This window comes from Anabrus simplex, chromosome 1, assembly GCF_040414725.1.
Source record: "Anabrus simplex isolate iqAnaSimp1 chromosome 1, ASM4041472v1, whole genome shotgun sequence".
NCBI classification, from domain to species: domain Eukaryota; kingdom Metazoa; phylum Arthropoda; class Insecta; order Orthoptera; family Tettigoniidae; genus Anabrus; species Anabrus simplex.
In genome coordinates, this window is record NC_090265.1 from 1,092,095,486 (window position 1) to 1,092,121,861 (window position 26,376).

Genomic DNA, 26,376 nt, shown 5'->3' on the forward strand with positions numbered 1-26,376 from the left:
CAGCATTAGAGTTCGAATCAGAATGACTTGCCGCACACGCGTACATGCTTATATAGGCTTGCTACACGTGGTAATCGCGTCCTGAAAAGTTTAGTGGTAGCAACGCTCACACCGGCACTTCTTCCCGCGTCACTCTGTCAACACAAACCTCGCTCAAAACAAAGCCCTCGCATTGGCTATCGAGTATATGATGTGACATAGACCGTCCACTCATGTATGTCCACATTGATTCACTCCATTTCTTCAACCGATACAACCTGCCGTACCCCGTGTTTTCAAGCCACTTGTTGCAACACATCCAACTGACTTCAACCGTCCTTCCCGATATAGTCGCAGTTTTCCCAGTTGCACAATCCTTACGGCTAGGCCATATTTACGGACTCTTACCCAAACGGAAATTTATACAAAATATAATGATGAACATATGCAATATTCCCTAACTATACATTCTTCTTATAATATTACGTTTATACATTATAAATAAACAAAATTACATGATTTTAACCTAACAAACTATATACGAAAATTTCCTAACCTAAAAACTCGGGAGTCGTACATACGTACGGTTACACGGTAGACTATCGGCAGTTTGACAACGTGGTCGCGAGACAGTGTACTATTTATTCACCACCTACATATTATGCTTACCGGTAGGCTATCGGCAGTTTGACAACGTGGTCGCGAGACAGTGTACTATTTATTCACCACCTACATATTATGAGTTCCCATTTGAAATACGTAAGGCTGTAAGTTATCGCTTATCGGCAACGTCGCCAGGAAATACTGGCTAGGTAGGTTGAATGGACCTCGAACCAGCCCTCAGATACAGGTAAAATTCCCTGACCCGGCCGTGAATTGAACCCGAGGCCTCCGTGTAAGAGGCAAGCACGGAACCCCTACACCATGGGGCCGGCTCCTGTGTTATTGCGCACGAAGTGAAATCCAAGACGATAACGCAGATTTCCACGGAATTATTCAGCCGAATTATTTACGATGTCTCAGTTGTCATCGCTAGACTCTTATCTTACCTACTACTACGTCATACGTGTCCGGGCATGGGATGAAAACTTTTATCCAAGCAGTCAAGATAATTATTAGCCAATGCTATTAAAGTTTTATTTTATAAACTCGTCAGTCTTGTAATGTAAAATCATCAATAACTGGGAAGAAATATTAACCTAATTACCGTATGTTTAAAAGAAATTGAAAAAAATTAATGTTTGTTACTGACGTCTCGGAATACAGTCAACTATACAGTAGATCTACACCGCGCTAGCTAGAGCTCCGGTTTGCAAGCTTTGCGCAAGCGCAGTAGTGTGTCGCAACCAATGAGCTAAACTGATAAATTGTTGCATGCTTCCTTGCTGCCTAACAGTATTGGCTGCTCTGGAATGGACAGATCACAGATGCATTTATTTGTTTCAGATTTACGTGCTTACTGTAGACATGTGTGCGTGAGAATTCAAGTTTTTAATTTGTGTTTTGGGTGTTTGCAGAAATAATTTGTTTTAATAGTGAACAATTACGGAAAGTCATTTATATCGCAAAACATTAACGTGTGAAGCATTTATAAGCGATTATGGGTAAATATAGAAACTATTCTGCGGGCTTCAAGCTAAGCGTAATTGCCTTCGCTGAACAGCACGGGAACAGAGCTGCAGAAAGAAAATTTTCTGTGAGTGGAAAGTTGGTGCGTGACTGGCGGAAAGTAAAAAACAAGCTAAAAAGCACAAACCCTTCTAGACGCGCGTTTAGAGGTCCTAAAACAGGGAAGTTTCCTATAATTGACGAAGAAGTGTTTAGGTACGTCAGTGAAATACGTAACAATGGCTGCAGTGTATCATATGAAATGTTACAAATTAAGGGACAGGAGGTAGCGCGCAAACACAACATACCGGTAACTCAGTTTAAGGCGACTCGTGGGTGGATTAAGGGGTTCATGCGACGACACAATCTGTCAGTGCGAAGGAGAACAACAATAAGCCAAAAGTTGCCTGCTGATTACACGGACAAGATTGTAAATTTTCACCGATTTGTCATACGTTTGCGCAAGGAAACTTCGTACTTGCTTTCTCAAATCGGTAATGCCGATCAGGCTCCAATCTTTTTTGATATGCCTCGCAACAGCACTATTGCGCTAAAAGGATCACGGAGTGTATTAATGAAAACCAGCGGTAGTGAGAAGTTGCGATGCACGGCAATGCTAGCCATTACAGCTGACGGGAGAAAGTTGCCGCCTTACATCATTTTCAAGAGGAAAACGATGCCTAAGAATATACAGTTTCCCCGTGGAATTCATGTACGAGTGCAACCAAAGGGTTGGATGGACGTAGAACTCATGCTGGACTGGGTTAAAACTGTGTGGAATAGAAGACCTGGTGCACTACTAAAACAACCAGCTCTGCTTGTTTTAGATAGTTTCCGAGGTCATCTCGTGAACGAAGTGAAGCAAATTCTCACTACAAATAAGACACGACAGATAGTCATTCCTGGTGGCCTAACATCTGCTTTGCAGCCACTAGACGTATGTGTTAATAAACCCTTTAAAGACCACTTACGTCGATTTTACAACGAGTGGATGATGAGCGGCGATCAGCAATTGACGCCCGCCGGAAATATCAGGCGTCCACCCTTGGACTTGTTATGCTCGTGGGTGAAGAAGAGTTGGGATCTTATACCACCTGAACTAGTCTCCAAGAGCTTCAAAAGGACTGGGATTTCGAATGCACTAGACGGTTCCGAAGATGACGCAGTGTGGCAGGGAGACGAAGAATCTGATACTGGTATTAACAGAGGCGAGGACGGCGCATCAGATAGCGAAACCTGCGATAGCGACACCTAAGATTTGGAATAAATTGCGTACCGGTAAGTCCGCATTTCACAACAAAGCGATAATTTTTTGCAAGTGTAATATTTTAACTTTAATACTCAAATTAATGACAAATTAACTTAATACGTTCATTTTTATTTTCAGGTTGGAAAATCGTTCACCGAATTGTTGCGAAAAATTATGAATTTTGTTTTAGACTATTTTAATTATTTTGATGTATAAACGCGAGTATTACGTGCATCTTAAATTTGTATCAAATACAATTTAGTTATAAATACATTTTTTGAGTAATACAAATACTGGTATTAAATATTCATCATATAATGGTCGCACCCTACAATTTTTTTCGAAAATTTTGGTATAAAAAGTGCGACGATTATGCCGTGAAATACGGTATGTGATCGTTTTTGGGAAAAGGTAATGCTGTAAAGTTCTGGACAATTCAAAAAATCTTTAGTAGAGGAGACCTTAAACAAAACTTGATGCATCTCTTTTACCAGAAAATTTCTGGTGACAAAATTTTTGTCCAATATTAATTACAAACTCTTTTGTTCTAAAACTTTTATCTACTAAGCAAATAAAGTCCAAGATCTAATAATTAACTCTATAGGGGTTGCTTTGGAAATTATCCTGGCAATGTTTAAGGAGTCTGAACTTCTGTCTGTAATCTACTCTTTGAATATCAACCTGATTCTCTTTTTATACCAGAAGGAAGAGATCAAATGAAGAACAACGATAATGCAGAAAAGATGAAACTGTGAAGGGCTACTGAGAGCCAGAAAGTCGTCACAACAAGCCACTGACAGCCACATGTCCACCTATGTATCACAGAATCTTAAGAGCAATTTGAAGGCTTCACAAAAATTTAATTATGCACAGGCTAAATGACTGTCCCGTCAACAACAGGTACAACAGCTAGTAGTTAATGAAAACCCCGTAACTGGTTTAAATATTAATTTAAACTAAATATTTGGAATTAAACTTTGTTGAAAGAAAAAAAGCTGTTCTTTTCCAACCCTGAAATTAAGTGAAGTGGAACCATGTTTGCACAAGATGTCAACATTAGGAAATAATGACAATGACTTACCACACCCTCTCCTGTGCTGACCAGTACATCCATAGCATACACTTCATGCGTTTCAAATTCAAATTTCTCATGCTCCTTCTTCTGGGCATCACTTGGATTCTGAATTATTGTTTTCTCACCATCTATCTTGAATTGCTTTAACTGATGGCTCAGCATACCTTCAATCGGTTTGCATTTGTAAGCCTCACATACCTTCTGCACAGCATCCGTCACTGTGTATGTCTGCAAAGAAAAAGCCAAAGATAAACTTTTGCTGCAATGAAATCTCAACACCACACACTTGATTATTGGCAACAATTAATGACCTCCCACTTTTGATAAATAAAACTACAGCAATATCATCAGTGAACAAATAAAGAAAAAAACAGTGCTTCTGGAAGTAAAGAATAGTTATTTCAGTATCGGATAATAATAAAAAAAGAAGCAAAACTTTAGCAGACAAATTTAGTGTCTTCTCCCTACTGTATGATGAACTGCAACTATGCAGATGACGCTGCTGCACCTGCTCTCACACCTGATGAGGTAGAACAGTCTGTCAGTTGTTCCTAGAGTAATTGCGACTGTTTTGGTCTATCTATTAATGTTCAGAAAACCAAAGTACTTGCACAGCCTGCACCTGGATCAAACCTTCCAGCTTTCTATACCTCCATTGCGGATACTCCACTGGAGCAGGTCGACCCCTTTTTACATCTAGGAAGCATCCTCTCAACAAACACTAACTACTCGCAAGATGTGGATAGGAGAATTGGTGCTGCCCACTCAGAATATGGATGTTTATCCCGTTGCGTCTTCATGAAAAAAGAACCTGACAATGCATACCAAGATCATGGTTTACCATTCTGTTGTCATATCAACACTGCCTTATAGTTTTGAAACTTGGACCCTCTACCGTCAGGATATAAATACGCTAGAGCACTTCCATCTGCAAAAACTTAGATCCATGGGAGGAGCGAGTCACCAACCATGCAGTCCTTGAGAAAGCACATGCTATAAGCATTGAGGCTACCAACAATGGCCACATCTTAGATAGGGTGCGTCAATCGCGTGAGTGAAACTAGACTTCCGCGTCAAGTCGTGTATGGTGAGCTCTGCTCTGGCACAAGACTTCATGGAGCCCCTTTGAGGAGTTCCAAGGATCAGCTGAAGCATACTATGAAAAGAGCTGAAATTAACAATCAATCCTGCAATACGCTTGCTGGGAATCATATAATTTGGTGCCACCCTGTTTCTACATCAGTGACTATGTTCGAAGAGTAACAACGACGACGTGAAGAGGATACAGTGTTTGAAGAGGAACGACGACGTGAAGAGGATAAACGACAAGCATGGAAGCTCCGTCAAGCTCAGCCCTGCCCTCCCCCAGCCATTCCATGTGATCTGCGTGCACGTTATATTTCATGCCAAGAACGGGCTACTAAGTCATGTATGTACAGTCTTCAGCCTTAAGGCTGGCTAGATCCTCAACAGCTCTGCCATCAGCTGTCATAGACGGCCGAGGCATCACTGAAGAGGTGTACTAGGGAAATGGGGAGTGAGGTAGTTACCTGTTGCTTTCCTCACTGAGCCAGAAGTTGCTGTTACATCAGTAAAGTCATAAGAAACATATTAAAAAAGCATTGTGAGTGTGAAAATGTAAACTGCTGAAGAACATGTTTACACCGATATGAGTTGCAGCCAACGACAACAACATGAATTCACTTACGTTTTGTGTATGTGGAATATGCAACATTATTTCACAGAACCTCCCTATATTATATGAGCAATTTAAAGTGGATTCAAAAGTAAATGCCATATTAAGCAAATTTTTCTCATAAGCACTGCACATTTAAAATGAAAATTTCTATGCAGTGATACACTGTCTAGTTTAAGAGTTCACGTAAGTTCACTAAACACAACTTTTAGAGTTAAATATGGTGGACTGTTATCAGTCCAAAACACAACAGTTTTAGAGATGTGCAAAAAGATTAATTCTTCGTCATTCTTTAAATACACACTCTCTCAACTCTTTACAAGTAGCAAGCACATTTCTGCAGATACTCATACTTCTAGTATGTGACGTGCAAGATAATTCAGAGAAAGAATAATGGTACAATGGAAAGGAGTCTAGCAGGTAATGCCAGCAAGTGGATTTGCTAGAAAATTACAAAAACATTCTCTTTCTCTCTCATTTGAGGAAATTTATTGAGAAAAGAAAGAACGGAATGTTCCAGCCAGTATGTACGTTATGGTCTGAATATAAGCATTATCGGAAGTCAATACATCCTCATCCTTGCTCTATAGAATCACAAGCAAACTTTTAATTTCAAAATAACATGTGCTTTAGTGAAGGTCAACTCTTTGAAATTAAGTGCACAGATTCTTGTAGAGGTAACAAAAAGAAACATAAAAATGTGACGGATGAAGAAAGGCATGGGCCATGAAGGGCGTAAAAATGAAAGACTCCCTAGGCCTCGAATGCTCTCATAACATCAGGATCGGAAAAGAAGAGTTGACCAAAGGAGGTCTGACAGGATAGATGAAAGTGAGGAGCCTGGCACAAGTAAGTGGAAGCAATGCCAGGGCTCAGCTAAAGGGCCCGAGGTCGCCAACCAACGCTCCCAAGTAGAGAGACCCCGGGGCCCCTTTTAGTTGGTCTTACGACAGGTTGGGGATACCGTGGGTGTATTCTTCATCTTCGTCACCCACCCACAGGGGGTTGCTGTTGCTCTTGCCTTTTGTATTTTCTCAGAAAGAACTGGGTGTCTCGAGGTAGGTTCCTAAGTTCAGCTCTGTCTTCACGATGTGGCTAGCAGCAATATAGACAAGGCTCCCTTTTTTTTTTTTTTTACGTCGCACCGACACAGATAGGTCTTATGGCGACGATGGGACAGGAGAGGGCTAGGAGTGGGAAGGAAGCGGCTGTGGCCTTAATTAAGGCACAGCTCTATCTCTATGTATGCTGAATTGTGTATGATTTCACTGTTCATTCCAGTTATATTCACCAACTGAAAAAAATAACGCCAATGTCCTCCCGCTATCGGAACTATCCTCTTCTTCTCCTGAGTCACTCGAATCATTTTCCAATTTTGTAACGTGATTGTTTTCCTGTATAAATTCTTCTTCATAAGTATCTGAGTCTCCTCCAACATCATTTTCCAATTCTTCTTGCTCTATAACCTGACAGATTTCAGTAAGCCGGTTCAGAATTTTGGCTCGTACGCAAGCCCTACAAAGACATAACCGTACGAGACATGGGGATAGTTTATAATTCTATTAAAATATCATGTAAAAACAGAAGAAAGTAAGTTAAATAACTGAATCTATATTGAAATTACATAATTACATACATGGTGTACTCAGTTCACCATATGCTGCAGCTCATTGTTTATTCCTATGAATCAGCACTAACAAATCCAACAACAAAGGCACTGCTAGTAGTCGTAGCGAACATCTCAGAGATAGGTTAGATGGTGCCTAAGAGGCAAAAAAAAACCACATTACAACAAAAATATTGCTATAAGTAAAGCTTCCACGGTGTGTAGAATTATTTAGTTCTTTTTCAAGGTTTAACAGTGTTTTGTTCTGTACATTATGTACAGTTTGCCGATGTTTCGAATATATTGCAGCATTCTTTGTCAAGGCAACTGAAATACCCCTACTCTATCTGAGGAAATCAGTCTCCCAGGCTGCAATCACACTACGCGAGTGGTTCCTGACCTTGGTTTTATATATCCTACCCTTCCTGGCTGACGTAAGCCCCCTGGCTGTCTCGTGAGAATTCTGGAAAGTATGTGTCACAGCCAGGTAGTGGAACTTGCCCGCGCTGTAATGTAATTAGAGGTTCGTCCTGCGTGTTTATGTTGTGGTCTGTATGTCTTAATCTATGTACCTGCAGATAAAGGCAATGCTACGGTGATAATGAATAGCACAGACTACACACTGAAAAGGGAACAATTACTCGCCGAGTCTACATATAGGAAAATAAGAAACCCTACCAACCGCATTAAGAACAAACTCCACAGACTAGTAAAAAATTCCAGTATTCCCCAGCCGAAATACATAAGAAACCGATTTTCTTGGACCCGATGCCTCCTAAACTGTATGGCCTCCCAAAAATCCATAAAGAAGGCATACCTCTGCGGCCTATCGTGAGCGCTATTAGATCTTCGACGCATGATATCGCACGTTACCTAGACAGACTTTCTTCAGCCACATGAGGACATACCGAAACCTACGTGAAGGACTCCCGACATTTCATCCAGCTCCTTAAGGACCAATCAATCGAAAGTACGGACATATTACTAAGTTTGACGTCACGCCATTTTCCACCAACAAGTCTTTTTCACCAAGGTGCCGTTAACAGAAGTACTTCCGCTACTAGACCCAAACTTCCAGAAGACCTGTCAACACTAGCTAAAGAATGCCTTAATGCCACATATTTCAACTCTAACAGGGAATTCTACAGACAGACAGACAGAACGGGCCGCGATGGGGTCGCCACTCTCTCCAATAATAGCTAACACCTACCCTGAAACCGAAATGTTTTCTCTGTTATATGGATGACATGTTCATGATCTGGCCTCACAGGAGCAATAATCTGCAGCTATTTCTCGACGATATCAACTCTATTCACGTTCATATTCAGTTCACCATGGAAATCTAAGTAAACGGAAAATTACCGATCCTGTATGTCCTAGTAATGCGCAACATGCAGTATACATAAAACCCACACACACAAGACAGGTACATGCACGCTGCTACTCAGTCAATAAACATTTGACAAGTCTTTAAAAAAATCAGAAGAAAACAACAGGAAAGAAGAACTGACCCTCTCGAAAACAGTGTACTTCCATACATTAGAAACACTACAGACAGGATCGGTAAGATACTGGATAAATACGACATAAAAACCATCTATAAACAACACCGGAAGCTAGCCCATTATCTACCACCGGTAAAAGACACAATAGAACTATAGGCTTATACCACACTAAATGTAGCTGCGGAACATGCTATGTCGGTGAAATAAAAAGTCTGATCTCTACCCGCCGAAAAGAACACATCCGTCACACCAAGTACCAAAACACAGATATTTCAGCTGTAGCCAAGTATTCCTACGAAACGAGACATGGAATATCATTTGACAAGACCAAGATCCTAGCAGCTATCCCTTGGAAGTTGGAAAGGAAAATCCATGAGACTATTGAAATCAAGAAACACCCAAACAATATTAATTCAGAAGGATATAAAATCAGCAATTCTTGGATGCCTATCATACATAAATTAAGACATACAGACCACAACATACACACGCAGGACGAACCTCTAATTACATAACAGCAGGGACAAGTCCCACTACCTGGCTGTGATACACAATTTCCAGAACTCTCACGAGACAGCCAGAAAGGACAGGATATATAACACCAAGGTCAAGAACCACTCTTGCAGTGTGATTGCTGCCTGGGAGACTGATTACCTCAGATCAAGTAAGGGTATTTCAGTCGCTTTGACAAAGAATACTGCAATGTATTCAAAACTGTACGTAACATACAGAAAACAACAGCAACAACAACATGGTTAAACGTGGAAAAAGAACTAAAAAATATTCCTTTCTTTAGTACGGGTGGTGTACTTTATACAGCAGTGCATGTACTTAAAGGTTAAAAACACCTTTGGTCCATGGACTGCAATTTGTGATGTGGCATTGTAAGACAGCAAAAAAAGTTTTGCAGCTTTTAGTTTGTAGAAAAAAACAATACAAAGAGCAGGACACTATCATCAATAACAAGTAACACTACCATACTTATTCAATTACAAGCTGGCCCCCAGGAAATTAGAAACAATTTTTTTTTAAAATTAATGAAGCACACAAAGAAGTAATTTGTTTGCCATTTGTTTAAGTCAGTCATCCGTATCAGATGATTCAGATCTATCATCACTATTTCTTTGTCAATGTCTTCAAACAGAGCATCGCCTTTGAGCTGTCAAGCACATTCGAGATCAAAACCTTTTAAAAATGCACGGCCAATAATTTTTCATGTAATGTTTGGAGACAAATGCTGTGACATAAAAGCTTCAGTTAGTAGAATTTATTGTTAGAGTTACTGCAGCGATAACATCCATGAGAATATTACTTAGTAATTCATTCGATATAATGTCAATATCCACAACTCTTATGAAATATGCTGTTTTACTGGTGTTTTAGGTGCAATAGATAGTTTTACCCCCCCCCCCCCCCTTTTGACTACTAGTTTTGCTCATGACTCAGCATCAAGAATCTAAAAACCTGGAGGCAATACGAGCTCAAATAGCCTGCATTAGGAAGGGATACTTTTTTCTATTAATGTTCAAATGATTAATGATCCTAACCTCCAAATAAGGGAATGGGTCCAGCCAGGTTTTGTAAATAACAGTAAAATATTTAGTAACTCCCATATCCGAGTGCAGGTTTAAGTCGGGGACAAGTTACAAAGGGATAGGATGACAGGTCTGTAAGAGACTGTTCTTAGCTGGAGATTGGAGATTGTGATTCAAATGTTCAGACAACATGAGTGTTTATGCTAATTCCATGTGCCATGTTTTACGGCTGTATTCAAACAAAATTGCATTGGAGCAATGGTTCTACCACTGCCTTCTATTCTACATTCGCACTCTTCCTAACAACCACGAGATGTTGATTAACTTAAAACCCATTAGTTCCTGGTGATGCGTTTTCGCAACAGTGTACAACGATATACATTTTGTTAAATAAAGTTGGCAGCAGCTATTGTGAACTCTTTGGTGTTAGTCGTATAGTTACTCCATGACTCAAGCTATGAGCTCCAGGAGTTTCCCACTGTATCTGACAGCATGTTGTCCTGTGGATAGCTGGTGAATTGTAACAGTGAATGAACTCGGAGAATGGCTGTGTCTGACCGACAAGAACGGTAAGTAAATCGTTATGGAACTGAAGCTATAATGATGGACCCGTTTTTATAGCGCAGCACAGGGACAATATGATATGCCTGTGTGAAAAAATTAATTGCATATGCAACGAGTCACCCAGACTAGTCAGATTACGAGTGTTGCATTTTCGCAACACCGAGCACAAATGATATCAAAACCTTAAATTTTATTCTGGTACCTTTTGACATATTATTAGAGTTTTGACCATTTTCTTAATACTTTTATACACTTTTTAAATTTTCGTTCTCTTTCTCATCTCATGTAGGAGCCTGTGAGTGCAAGAGATTGTGGCATTACGGAGGAGGAGGCGCATCCAGACGTGTTACGAGCCAACTGCTTGGATTTATTCATAGCTCCCCTGTCGGTAAGGTACGACACAGATGAAGACAGTGGTGATGAAGAAGCTGGAGGAACAATAATCTAAGTGGACAGCAGCTAAGATCTGGAGCCGAAGCCATCTTCCATAATTTCAATGAGGATACAGTATTTGAGGGAGAAACTGTGCAAGAATAATCTGAGGAAATTGAACTTCCAGACCAAGACAGTTCTAGCGATATTAGCAAACAGTAGTTTTAGAGCGACAGTGGCAAAAATTAGGTTGTTGGGGAACAACAAACAGGTCAGAAGGTGGAGAAATTGTGATCTGCCCGAAAACTGTGAAATGAAGAAAATGCTAGAGCCTTGGCAGCGCGGCAATGTGTGACCAAACCGATGGCAGTTGTAATAGCGCATAGGTGTTGGAATATAAGGTTGAACTGTCAGCATATACAGGGGGTCCGAGAAGTCCCCGTACTCCTAGTTTCATACGTTTCATGTTATAGTGGAGTACTTACATATAAAAACTATGAATCCAGGGAATCTGTATGTGCACCATCAAGCCTTACACAGAGTTCTATCCGTCTCCAAGTCCTCACTGACATTTTGCGGAGCATCACAGGGGTCGTGTACCAACGTTGAGCCACATGGGACTTGATCATTCCCCATAATGAGTTGTCTGGCATGGTAAGGTCTGGGCTTCGTGGTGGCCATTTCAATGGGGCTGGAGATGTTGGTGAGCCACGGCCAATCCAGCGGCCTTGAAATTGTTCATCAAGGAACTCGCGCACCTGAATAGCAAAATGTTTTTTTTTCTTTTTGCTAGGGGCTTTACGTCGCACCGACACAGATAGGTCTTATGGCGACGATGGGATGGGAAAGGCCTAGGAGTTGGAAGGAAGCGGGCGTGGCCTTAATTAAGGTACAGCCCCAGCATTTGCCTGGTGTGAAAATGGGAAACCACGGAAAACCATCTTCAGGGCTGCCGATAGTGGGATTCGAACCTACTATCTCCCGGATGCAAGCTCACAGCCGCACGCCTCTACGCGCACGGCCAACTCGCCTGGTAATAGCAAAATGTGCTGGAGCCCCATCCTGCTTTAACCACACATGACCCATGATTCCTTTGTCTTGAAGCTGAGGTATTAACCAAGATTGTAACATATGCAAGTAAGATTTTCCATTCACATACCCATAAAAAAAACTACAGTCCGCACAAGTGACGTGATGATATCCCGGCCCATACCAATATGAGGGTTTTCCTTAGACCAGAAAATCACATTCTTCCAATGTGAACTGCGATATATCGCACATTCATCAGAAAATAACACACTTGAGCGAGACACGGCAGTTGGGAATTGTGCCAACAAAGCACGGAAAGCTGCAACTTGTTGCTTCATGCCACTGTCAGATAATTCATTCACATGCATCCTTTCATTTTCAAATCGCTTTTAATGTGGTGATGCATTGTTGACTGCGGTACTTGAAGTTCAGCTGCTCTTTTGTGAATAGATTTCAATGGAGATTGCTCAATTGATTGAGCGACTGCAGCACACGTTTCTCCCCGCGTCTTCTTACGTCCACTACGTGGCCTGTCTTTAACACTGCCTGAAGGAAACGCACGTTTCTCCCAATCAAGCAGAGTAGCTTTACGAGGTGGGGGTTTGCCAAAGCGATCTCTAAATGCACTCATTATCACTGTCATTGTTTGCCCCGTATGTGCTCGTTCGTGCACCCACACACACACACCACTAATCGCTTCACAACAGTGTAGCTGTGTCCGCTCACATCCTCCATGACTTAACAACTGAAATGAGACAACACGCTAGCAGCAGGGATACCAATACCAATAAAACAACTATTGAATTCCCCAATTATACAAAATTGTCCATGCCATAATATAACAAAATAATATGAAACTAGGGTTACGGGGAATTCTCGGACACCCTGTACATGGAAACTTTAATTCGTTCGGGCAGTGTCTGTCTATCAAAGGTGAGTATGAAAGCACCTGTGTCGTGAAGATTGGCTCCGACACGCCTCCTGATCCTCTTGACGTCAGAATCAGCAACTAGTCCTTTTCCACCGTAACAGGTACTGGTCCGAACATTGTAGCTTTCAGTAACCTCTTACTCTGTACAACCGTAGTGTTCTTAGTAAGTACGGAGACGTCTCGCAGTTACCGCATCTCATCAACCTCTCCACCAACAATGTCCTCCACAGCATTACTAATTAGAAACGGATTTTCTGGGAGGAAGCTCTGCCCATAGACTCAGGAGGCAACCAGGAATTCAGGCAGATTTTCCTCATATATTTCCCTATTGAACAAATCATTGGCTCGGTTGAAACTTTTACATATTTTTGAAGTATAATTAAAAGACGCAGTTTAAAGGCCTGCAGCCTTCCATGAATTAAAACCAAACTTAGAAACCATGCATATTCCCACAAGTACCCGGGATATAAAAGGTTGACCTTCGGCAGAGCCCTGACATACCAAAGGAAAGGCTATATACTACAAAGGGCGCCCCGTATCTGGAGGGGGGAGTTCGTTAGGAACTACTCTCCCAGTACCCATGCATCACCTCGCCACGACCCGAAACTTGTGACTGGGGTGGGCAGCTATGAACTACTCTCCCAGTAGCCATGCATCACCTCGCCACGACCCGAAACTTGCGATTCGGGGAGGATGAAACCCCCATACTAACCTATTCTACCCGAGGCAGAGAGGTTGGCTAGACAGGAAGAGGAATGAAATTTAAGGTGAGAATAGAAGGGTAGAAATAGTTATGAAATCTTTTTTTTTTTTTGCTATTTGTTTTACGTCGCACCGACACAGATGTCTTTTGGCGACGATGGGATAGGAAAGCCCTAGGAAGTGGAAGGAAGCGGCCGTGGCCTTAATTAAGGCACAGCCCCGGCATTTGCCTGGTGTGAAAATGGGAAACCACGGAAAACCATCTTCAGGGCTGCCGACAATGGGGCTCGAACCCACTATCTCCCGATTACTGGATACTGGCCGCACTTAGTTATGAAATCTAGAGCACAGACACCTCTCAGGCAACTCAGAGGACACCTTGTTAGTCTGGCCCTACACCGAGAACAAGCCAGCATGGGTAACAATGAGCTGGCACAGCCCTCGGAATCAACAAGCACACAAGCCCTCACACCGACGATAAGGGCTTGGTGTCCCTAGAGGGGGTATTCTGTCCTGGTGGAAGGATCAGATTCTGTTGAATTTAGGACATTTTCTGGCAGTAATTAGGCAGTACAGGTGTTCTATTCACCAAACATAATTCAAATATTTGTTAACAGGAATAACTCTGAGGTGATCATTTTCAGAAAAGAGGACGGATCATATTATAATCTAAAAAAGGCTACCCAATGAATCCAATCATAAATTGTCAAAGTCCAATGAAAATATTAATGGTAAAAGTTGAAGAACATGTCAACGATTAAGTGATAAAAATTATGCTAATAATGATTTGAACAAATCATGATCGGGGTAATAAAATTCCGCAGGGCTTAAAATATTCCGATTGTCAAATTACCGAAGTGTACCCTAATAATCAATCAGCAGAATAAAATTTCAGTGATAGGTAACCCTAAATTACCATTACTAACCCATTCGGACGGAGGGGTGCAATACGCCGAGATCCGCAGCAACAAGTCGCTTGCTCGACGGAAAACGCAGACATATCTGCTGATTCTAATTACCGTATAATCCAAAATCCCACCTGCCACTGAATAAGACTCACACCCTAAATTTGCGATAGCAAAATATGAAAAAACGAAAAAATCAACCTCCATACCTATTTAATTTTCTTCACATATATACCACAAATATAAATTCAAACAGCTTAGAATTAATAAAATCATCACAAAAAATGAAAAAATCGGTCCAAGGGAGTTTGGACACTAGATCGTTGGGAATGCGTGCCCATGTGGTCTTGATCCAGCTGCATATTAGTCCTACTTCAGTCCTATTCACTAGTCCGGTTGGTGTTAACGCGTGATCATCATCAGACATCCATTCGGTGTACAACCGTTTCATTGCAGGTTTGAAAGGCCGGTTCACCCACACATCCAACGGCTGTAGAATAGAAGCGAGTCCTCCGAGAATTACCGCAAGATCTGTTTTTCCTTTCCACATCATATCTTTTACGGCGTCAGTTTATGTCCTTGGTAACTGTCCAACACAAGCATGTTTCGTTTTTGTAACAAAGCTCCTGGGCAACGTTGCCAAACGCACTTCACCCAGTCCTCAACTAACTCACTGTTCTAACAATAACACTGGACGGCAAGTATCCTTAATTAAGGGTTAGAAAGTTCATTTTGATTGGTCCGTATTGAACTGATATTACATATATATTTAAATCAAATTTATGATTCCACCTATTCAATACAATATACTTTTACTATGCAGTTTATTACATTACAGTTTAAAATTTATTTGTAAATTTAACTTAAATATATAAGCAAGTTTCCTTTCGGAAGATACAGTAGAACCTCGATAATTCGAAATCGGTTAATTCAAAATCCCGCCTAATTCGAAGAAGCTCTCGTTCCCGGAAACGTGAGATACAGTTTTGCATGTTATTTCAATTGTTTAATTCGAAATACGGATAATTCGTAATTCGAAGTACAGTGTCGGCCCCGTTACCAAAATTCAGACTTTTAATTCGAAACTGCCTTTACATTTTAAAACAATAGTATGTTACAGAGTAATTTCAACTCGAAATTTATCCGCTCCGCTTCATAATAGAACGCGCGTTCCGGAACGTGGAGGGGTAACTTTCGGCACTCACACTCACTTCGGTGGGTCTACAGTGCGCTTCATGATTGCTAAGTTGAATGAAATTGGAATTCTTTTGCATTCAACCTTTTAAGGAACGCCGTAATATCACGCAACAGGCGGGAAAACAGAATCCGCAAACTCTGGCGATGCCGATAGTTGACGAAAAAACGTGGCTCATATAATAAATTCGTAAGCACCGAACAATATTGTCATTACCGGTAAAACTGCATTGCTTTATTTTAATGCGAGCCTAAACGGTCTTATTGTTTTAAAGGAGAAATTGCCAGCTGGTAAATCGTACAAGGGTGAAGGATGGGGGTCATAGTAGTGCGTTGCAATGCACATGGGCGCGAGATACTTTATCGCCTCGTCATAGGAAAGTTCGATAAGTTACAATGTTTTAAGGGCGTCGGGCACATTCCATGCCAGTACAAAGCATCTAAAAATGCAGACAGTACAGAAATCCAAAGAGATAAATGCATTTGTACAGGGGAACTAGCATAATTTATTCTCGTCTTTGAATTGTGCGATTTTTTTTTCTTTCGTTTCGTGAGGTTATGTTTGTCAGTGATTTATCCAAGTGTATTATTTGAACATTGTAAATGCACCTTGTTGGATACATTTCGGAAATAGTTTTTTCCATGGCATTTGAAAGGTTTAAACTGTGAATCGAGGTGATTGCATGTATTAATGGGTCTTAGAATACTTTGTGAAGCGGCAAGTGTTTACATTTCTGAAGTACGAGAGAAGTGCCATGGCGGGAAATCGTACAAGGATAGAGTCATAGGAAAGTTCGATTTTAAGGGCATCGGGTACTTTCTGTGTAAATACAAGACATCTAAAATTCATACAATATAGTAATCCAATTAATAAAGCACTTGCATGTGGGAGCCAGCATAGATTTCTCCTCGTCCTTGAATCGTGATTTTTTCTTTCTTTCGTTGCGTGAGGTTATGTTTACCATTGAGAAATCCGAGTGCATTATTTGAATACTGTAAATGCACCTTCTTAGATACATTTTGGAAATAGATCTTTTTTCATGGCCTTTGAAAGGTATAAACTGTGAATCAAGGTTAACTGCATGTAGTAACGGGCCTTCTTGAGAATATTTAGTAACGCGGCAAGGGTTGGTACTTCTGAATAGCGAATTGGCAGTTAATTCGAAATCACGTAATTCGAAGTCCGATTTTTGAGTCCCAACGACTTCGAATAAACGAGGTTTTACTGTATTTCCTTTCCAGAACCACGTATGGAGGGAGTTTGGTTCCATCCGCTAATACGCACATTACCATGCATCGTTGCTTTTCGTTACCACGTGTTCTGATGGTTATACTTGTAGAACCCTTCGTATCCATTGTATTTTCCAATGGCATTTCAAAATATACAGGTGTCTGGTCACCATTCCCAATTTGCGACAGCAAATAAGAATTTTTCTTCCTCAAGTGAATAATGTGAAGCTGAAAGGCCATTAAGTTTTCTTAATACGCCCCAGGGAGACGTTGTGAAACAGACGTACGTCTCCGAATGCACAATCCCTTTCTATAAAAGTTTTAGATCCATCCACGGCTTGCAGTAAAACCATGTGTTTTGAGTTCTTTTAGAGATTTCTGGTGCTTTCAATTTACACATTTCTCTAGAAACACCATATCCTAACTCACGTTTTTCTATCACAAATTTGTGGATTCGTTCAATTTCCGTAAACACTTCACTCTGCCCGCGGAACACTCTGCGGTCGCTGTTACTTTTTAGAAGTTTTCCTTCTTCCGCCAATCACGAATACACGATTTATCGATATCGTACTTTCTGCCAACGGTACGATTTCCGTATATTTCAGCTTCGATCACAACTTTCAGTTTGTCACGCACAGTAAATGACGCAGGCGCCGTTTTTGAATCCATCGCTTACTATCGAGACAGCACTTTCACGGGACAGATACGAACTCTAATGTGAGCGAGGTAGACTTCCATAACCAACAGTCTCGACTCTCGCAAAGTACGATATCCCACAAGATCTGCTATTTGCTCACCCAGCATGCCAGCAACACTTGTGAAACAGATGACGATCGACAATCCGCAGCAGCGGCTTTCAAATTTACCACATATTAACCCATATTCCTTGATTTACCGTAATAAATTAGGTCATATTCCTCGCAATTGCTTGTTGACTACTCCTATTTTCTATGAGCTGATGACACACAGGTTTTTCCTCGTCAGGCCGAGTGGCTCAGACGGTTTAGTTGCTGGCAGGCTTCCTGACTCCAACTTGGCAAGTTCAATCCTGGCTCAGCCTATGGATATTTGAAGGTGTTCAAATATGTCAGCCTCGTGTTGGTAGATTTATTGGCATGCAAATGAACTCCTGCAGGACTGAATTCCAGCACCACGGTGTCTCCGAAAACCGTGAAAGTAGTTAGTGTAACGTCAAGCCAATAACATCATTATTATTAGATTTCTCCTACACAGTTTTGTACATTTCTCTGACAATGAGGCGTATAATGGACAAATTCCTACCAAAATATATAATATGAAGCCAGTATTCGACCACCTGGTAGTAAAATCTTCGGAATCTTATACCAATGATGGCAAAGTGTCAATTGATGAGAACCTCTTGTTATGGAAAAGGTGACTAGGGTGGAAAGTTTATGTACCAGAAAACAATAGCGTTTCGGAACGGAATCATAAAATTTATGCGAAGCCGAAAAAAGTATGTGACATGATCTTCTTCCGTGTGTATCATAATGAACAGCTGTAAAAGACATAATACTGTGACGACTGTAAATATTCCTTGTACTGTAGTGGAACATAGTCCGTGTCTGACACATGAATTGTAGGTATATACACCGGATCCCTCAAAAGCGACAGGTAACAGGCAGGGACCCTCTTAGAGGACACCCTGCTCAGGGAGTAGCGTCCCTGCCTATGCGAGTCCCAGAACACGCTGACACGGTGTGTAACATCAGGCAGAGGGTCCCAGCTCAGGGTAACAAGTGAAGACCTCAACGGTAACAAAGACGGAGAATATGATTCGGTACGGTGGAGCTGGTGGAGGAGGTACCCATTCCACCGGAGATAGTACTGATGGAACCCACTGCCTTATGGGATGAGGAGGGATCCTCGAAGGCTACAGGAGTAAACCCCGAAAGAAAATCCTCAATTGCGTTAGGCCTAGTAAGCCAGTAAAAGAGCTTATCGGTAGTTACTTTCAAAACACATAAGAGCCTCGGAATGCATTTATAAACTAAATTAAGATGCCAGCATGAGCATACTCATGTCAGGGATGATGGTTTATGGCCTGATGATAGACAGCGTCCTGCAAAACTGCAAAAATTCTGGAGGAGACTAACACGGATTGGGACAATACTCAAGTCTCACAGGAAAATGTGAAGTACTAGTGGAACCCATGAAAAGGAGGAAATTAATTATGCTGGGGCTGAGTGAAACCAAATGGAGAGGGAAAGGAATGAAGAAATTAAGAAAACAGTATACACTGTATTGGCATGGAAATGACGAGATGAGGAATAGTTATGGTTGTGATAGTACATATATCACACCCCCGAATTATATATAGAAGTTAAGAGATATCATTGTCAGTATTCGATTTATTATTATTATTATTATTATTATCAGTATTTCATTTGTATACTTTGCCATTTATATTTGTAAGCTGGAAGATATCCACATATGTAGGTATGAGTAATTTGTTTTGCACGAGTGGGAAAACATTGCTTTAATAACTCTGGTAATTTGGATGAGTCATGTGGCTACCCCATTGTTTGTTGTGATGTACTTGTGTCGGGAAATTCCACGAGTCATGTATATATCCCAGCCTGATGAGATGAGCTTGTTGTATTAGGGAAGTTCGTTGACTCATGTAATAAACCCCAGAGTTTGTTTATCTCTTGGGAGCAAGGAGAAGTTCAGGACATGGTCTTGACAAGATGTTCACTCATGATTGGCTGGCAGGCACCAATCCAGACGTATCATCTGAGAGGATGGGGATGTTGATGTCTATAAAGGTTAATCATACAGCGGCAACCAGGGACATTGTAAAGGAACGAGAAGGAAGACAACTACAACCAATCACTACGGTATAAGAGAACAAATTGGTACGGACAAGAAGGACAACTGACACACTGTACGAGAAGGAAGTAGTGCTGGATATACGGTATTCGAGTGACACGGCTGCAATGGACTGGACTTCAAACGTTCGTGGAGCGTAGTCTTGTTATGTTCGTGGAAAGTGGCTGATCAACAAATTGTGGAGGGCGCACGCATTAAGTGGTGTTGTACTTGTGGAGGTCTAGCATTATATGTTGGTGAAAGCTATCTCAGACTTTCCATAATTTATGTTGAGGATCGACAGACGTGTGTACATATCTTTACAACAAGTGTTAAAATATGTGAACACAGTATTACAAGGTACAGTATCTGTGTGATGTGATAACTGCCGACTATGAGAATCGGTAAGTCGAATTGATATAGAGACAGTGAAGGGTATTTATCTTCATACATGTACATTGTTCATCGGACTATCTACAGCTAGTTCTCGCTTTCGTTTTCCCACGGTTTTCATTATTGTTGTTGTTGTAAATATGGAGTCTTCCAGCAATATTTTATGTGTGTATTATATGTATAATGTTGTATGTTGATGAAGTGCTCATGCACGGATTTTGTTAAAAATATAGTTAGCTATTTTAGAATCAGTGGAGTTATTGATGAACCTAGGTGCAGTTCCTACCTATTTAGTAGTTTTCAGGAGGTTAGGTAAGGCCTGCAGCAGATGTACCAGTACGCAGCATTATGTACACGCCCTGGGATATAAAGTTTATCATGCTCTTATCTAAATTCGAGGGATCCATTCTGGTGAACTCTGGCGCCCATACTACAGACATTTCGATAAAATATTTTTATAAATTTATTTCAAGTATTTTATGAAGTTTTTGAACAATATTTTTTTATTTACATATTTTATTCATGATTTTATTTATCAGTAATCATCAAAAAGTTACATGGTTTCATCATGAGTAAAGATCTAGGAGGAGACTCTGTCATTCAGTATGTTAGTGAGAGGATAATAAAGGTGACTGTGCATTTAGGGACAGAAAAATTAACTTGGGTACAGGTGTATACACCTCAAACTGGATGTTGTGAAGGATAAGAACCAGTTTCTTTATGATTTGGAAAAAGTTATTAATAAAGAGAGAGTAATCATTATAGGCGATCTGAATACACAAATTGGGACGGATAGAACAGGATATGAGAATGTAATGGGACCTCATTGATATGGTGGACGAAATATGTAAGGTGAACATCTCCTTGACTTCTGTATGAGGAATGGGTTGGTGGTGAAATAGTTGGTTCAAGAAGAGACAGAGCCGTAAGATAACACGATACAGTTGGGATGCACTACAGAAGACTAATTGATTATGTCATCTTAGATGAAGAAAGGAACACAAGGGTAACAGATGTCAGAGTAATACCCAGCAAGAGCCTTGACAGAGACCACCGTCTATTAGTAGTGGACCTAAGAAATTTCTGTGTGCCAAAAGTACAGAACAGGAAAATGCCAAAAATCAAAGTATGGGAACTCTACAAAACAGATAAGAGAACTGAGTATCAGAACTGGATTAAAACCCTGTTACCAAGAGATGAAAGGAAAAATGGAGAGGCAGAATGGACCAGATTAAGGGACACATTGGTTAAGGAACTGAAGTTTGTGGAATGAAAGAGTGGGAGCAGCAATCAGGGAAAGAAATCTCTTGTAGAAAGGGATAGGGAGGAAAATAAACCAGATCTTACTAGAAACGAGCCCCAATGAACAGAAACCTCGAACAATTATACCAAAACAAGAAACTGGACGTTAAAAGAACAGTTACAGAAGAAAAGACCAAGGCATGGAATATATTCACTTAGAAACTGGAGGAAGACAGCAGAGGCAATACGAAACTACTGTATAGTGTTATCAGAGGTAAAAGAAAACCAATGAATACCATAAGGGCACTTGAAGATGAAAACTGCAATCTGGTTAGGACAAAGTGACATGAGGGAAGTCCTGAAGAGCCTTTTCGACCACCTACTGAATAGACCAGTCAAGAACAAAATACAGAACGGGAAATCCAAGCCTACAATGAAGAACCTCCCATCACCTGGAAAGAAACTGAGACAGCCTTAAAATCTACGCCTAAAGGAAAATCTTCAGGTGCAGATGAAGTGAATGTGACATGACAAAGGCAGCAGGCATCCAGGCTGTACAATGGCTGCACAGAGTATTAAATGCCGTATGGACAGAAAAAAAAAAAAAAAAAAAAAAAAAAATTAACAAAACCCTGCAGATTGGAGCAAAGGCGTTATAATTCCCTTGTTTAACTCTTACAGTGCCAAGATGCCAATGCATCGGCTCTTACATTCTGTACGAGAAATGCCAGGATGCCGATTCAATCGGCACCCTCTTATAAGTGGTGTAGTTATGCAGTAAGATTGCGCTACAAATCAAGTAGAAAGAAGGTAGAACGTTTGTAATTCCTTCTTATGCCATTAGATGGCATTGACATAGCTTCATTTCTGCTAGTTTACTTGTCAATTGTGAGTGTATGATCTGTGAGCGCTTGATGTCTCTGATCCAATATGGCAGCCTCCTTGTTTATGTCCGAGTGTTGTGATTTTTTCAATCATTTTACATTCTAATTGACGCATTTGAGTTATTTATCGTAATATATTAAGTTTATTATTATTTCCACTGTAGTTATAGTTACATAGCAATTTATTTAGGTCGTAAAGTTGTAAATAGTACATTTATCACAACACAGCATGTTGACACGTAGGCCTATTTCGGGAGAAGAAATTGAGGAACTTTTGGGTTGCTTTGAAGATGTAAGAGACTGTAATTTTAGTAAAAAAGATGATTATGATGTTTCTGGGTCTTCAGATAGCGCACCAGAGACTGATGAGACCGTGCCATTGGCTAATGGGCTTACAACATTTCGTGCAATGTCAAAGATTTATCGTGACAGTGCTAATGAAAATGACAGTGAATTAGATGATTGTTGGACTGAATGCATATACCCTGCAAGCAATGTTGTCCATCGCCACCATTTTTATGAAATCCTAGGGCCAAAAGATGTAGGCCTACCTCACCCTGATGCTCACCCATAGAATATTTCAATCTGTTCTTTACACTTTCATTCCTGACACTATTAGTAAACAAGAGTTAAGATTAAATATCTTCACTTAGTCACTTTATATTTTGTGTAAAATGTGCTAACTTATTTCAAATTATGATTTTTCCTTTTAAAAAATACAGAATAATATTTTTTTCACAGTATTCCACGAAATTTTGTTTTTTGAAATACAAGTCACATATTCCTTGGAATATATCAAGCTCACATACCAAATTTCACCTCCATATCTTTTAAACTGAGACGTAAATAATTTCTTTTATACAATGATGCAAAATCCCTTGAAACATGCTGGGCATTCTACGCATGTTGCCCTATTAGGGGTCAGCATCCAAACGGTCAAGAAAGGCAGCAGGCAGAAACCCACCAACTACTGCATAGAGGAATAACCCAGCTGTCTCATAGGCTAAAAATTCTAGAGATCATAGAAGGGAGATTGAGAACCATCATTGAACCACAGTTAGAGGAGCAATATGGATTCAGAAGTAATAGATCAACAATGGATCTGATTTTTAGCACCCGCATGGGAAAATTATTGGGAGAAAGGCAAGAACCTGGTCACTGTATTCCTGGATATAGAAAAGGCCTATGCTAGTGTTATAAGAGTTAAGATCTGGGAGTGTCTGAGGAAAAGAAATGTGCCCAAAGGACTGGCAAGGAAAAGTCAGATGTTGAACAAAGACTGTACTAGCTGTGTACAAACTGGGGAAGGTCGATCATCATGGTTTGAGACCAAGAGTGGAGTTCAGCAAGGAAGTGCACTGTCCCCACCAGTGTTCATCACTGTTATGGACAATATAATGAAGAACGTCAAGGAAAAGTTAGGTGAACTGAATGCAGTGACCATTGATGACGATATCATGATTTGTGGTGAAACAAAAGAGGAAGTACATCTCAGACTCAACGTATGGAAATCCCAGTTCCAGGAATATAACTTCAACATCAGCGAGACCAAGACAGTTGTGATAGCAGTCAACAGAGAAGGGCGTCCAGCAAGTGTAAAACTAGGAGACCATCAGCTAGAGCGTTTGGATAGTTTTCCTTACCATGGAAGTTTAATCTTCAGAAAGGAAATTACGAACAGAGTGCAAAAGGAATCAGAATTCTACCAGCAAGTAAGAACACTTTTATGGGATGACACGATTCCAAAACTGGCCAAAATGATTATGTTTATTTAACAGCTATTGCATACCAGTATTGACCTATGGTATTGAAGCGTACACCCTCACAAAAAGAGATTCATCAGAACTGCAAGCATCAAAGATGAAATTCCTTAGCCAGAGCGCACACTTTTTTGACACGCAACATGGGACAGGAGACACGACTGAAGTAACTTGTCCTGTCCTGTGTCCCATGGGCCACGTACATGCACATCTGTGCGTCATTAGTTAAGATGTCCTCTAGTGATTTGGAAGGCTTGTTGTTGCAGTACTTCGAGAATTATGAAAAAGTTGGGTGACTAGACGAAAAAGGAGATTTTGGGTCAACTCATATAACGTGGACAGCCAAGAGAATGGTGCTTTTGGCTATGAAACTTAAGATCCTTCACAATTTCATACATTTTATTACAGAATGAACTGAGAGACATTTCAAAAGTTACTGCATATGGTAAAGCCACTAATTGAGAAAAAAATATATCAAATTCAGGGATCCTATTCTACCAGCTGAAAGATTACTGATAACACTCATGCTGAATGCTTCGCCTATTTCTCGCCAGATATTTTGACATGTGGACCTATTTGAATAATCCTTTAATCTGTAATTGTACAGCACTTCAAACTTCTCCACTTCCGCTGTAAAATTTATAGTAATTGCCTCTATTGAAAATTACTACACCAAACTCACGCGCGAAGTGATGGGGCACGTTCTACGAAATGCAACAGGTGATACCTTGACGGGACATGTCCGCTGGCACATGGGACAGTTCATATCCTTGACCGATAAGTGTGCGGCCTTCCTCTTGCAAGTTAAGAAATGAAGAGGTGATCATAGGATATATAGGATACTATCCACAGCACCTTTCCTCAGCACCCATCTGTTTTCCAACATCCTTCAGCCACGTCTTAATTTCCATCCCCCATGTCTCTCGTTCCCTCGACCTCTCCCCTTGCCCCCTCCCCCCGCTATCTCCCTGCCGCGTCCCTTAATTTTCCTTTGAATATCATAACCGTCAGCATCAGGCACACAACAATAGGCCACGCACGACATGCTGCAACAAGAGGTAGGTCTCATATAACCCATGCCATTTGACTAACACACCCTCTCCTTCAGTTCATTAATTTTACCTAATTTTCTGTATAATTTATTCAGGCTAACTTCATGGACACCGCAATGAATTGCGAATTTATACCAGCCACAAGTTAAGAATGAGCCAGTTTTAATTATATCTTCATGTACCATCCTGACAATGTCCATCAGCATTTCAGCATGATTTTAACAAGCACTACGGGAACATTTCATTTTATTTACGTTGGTTGATGTGGAAACACCGCCTAGCAGTTCTGCGTCAGCTGGTGGTTATTTGCAGTGGCATCCAGTGGCTTGCTTGCATACTGCTAATACCACTCAAGTAGATTTGGTGATTGACGACCTGGCTACAGAATCAACATTTACCATTTCCCATTTTGCAATTGAAATTGTAATGATTAGCAGTGAAGGAATTAACAATTCTAAGGACATTAAAGCATGAAAGATTTTGGATGATGAGCATAAACCAGATGCTAAGAATTTAGAGCCTAATTTATTTTTAAAATTTTACACATAGTTCATCCCAGATTTTAATGTCAATTGTGTATTTGTAAATTTGTTTTTATGTCAATTGTGTGTTTGTACATTTGTCTAGTTATTAGATGTATTGCATTAACACTTTCAACACTACCATATTTTAACATGGATCCTGGCTGTGAACTGTGTATTTTTGCTAATTTTTAACACGTTGTTATGGAACAGCGAAACGTATTACATGCCTGATTTTTGTACCATATGTAGGTGTCAACCGTCCAAAATGAAGATGTTAATCAACAAGTGAATATCTGAAATAATTGAATTATACTAGTCTTATGAAAAACATGAAAAAAATAGTACAGAAAAATTTTTTACATTGAGGTTATACCAATAAGCTTGCTCAAACAATAAAAAATAATCATTTAATGCGACTACATAGGCCACAAATAAACACCAATGCAGTGGAATAAAATATTTACCTATTTAGGAATAGTTTGTTTTCGTATGGTAGTCCTGAAAACATTGGA

General features: G+C 40.4%; 1 protein-coding gene across 1 annotated transcript in view; it reads right to left on the reverse strand.

The window, feature by feature from the left end:
- Positions 1-26,376, reverse strand: part of LOC136858031 (proliferation-associated protein 2G4) — a 164,825-nt gene that overhangs the window by 65,454 nt on the left and 72,995 nt on the right. The window contains exon 5 of the mRNA XM_067137246.2: positions 3,918-4,139. Coding sequence (XP_066993347.2) covers positions 3,918-4,139 — 222 coding nt within the window. The remainder of the gene's footprint in view (positions 1-3,917; positions 4,140-26,376) is intronic.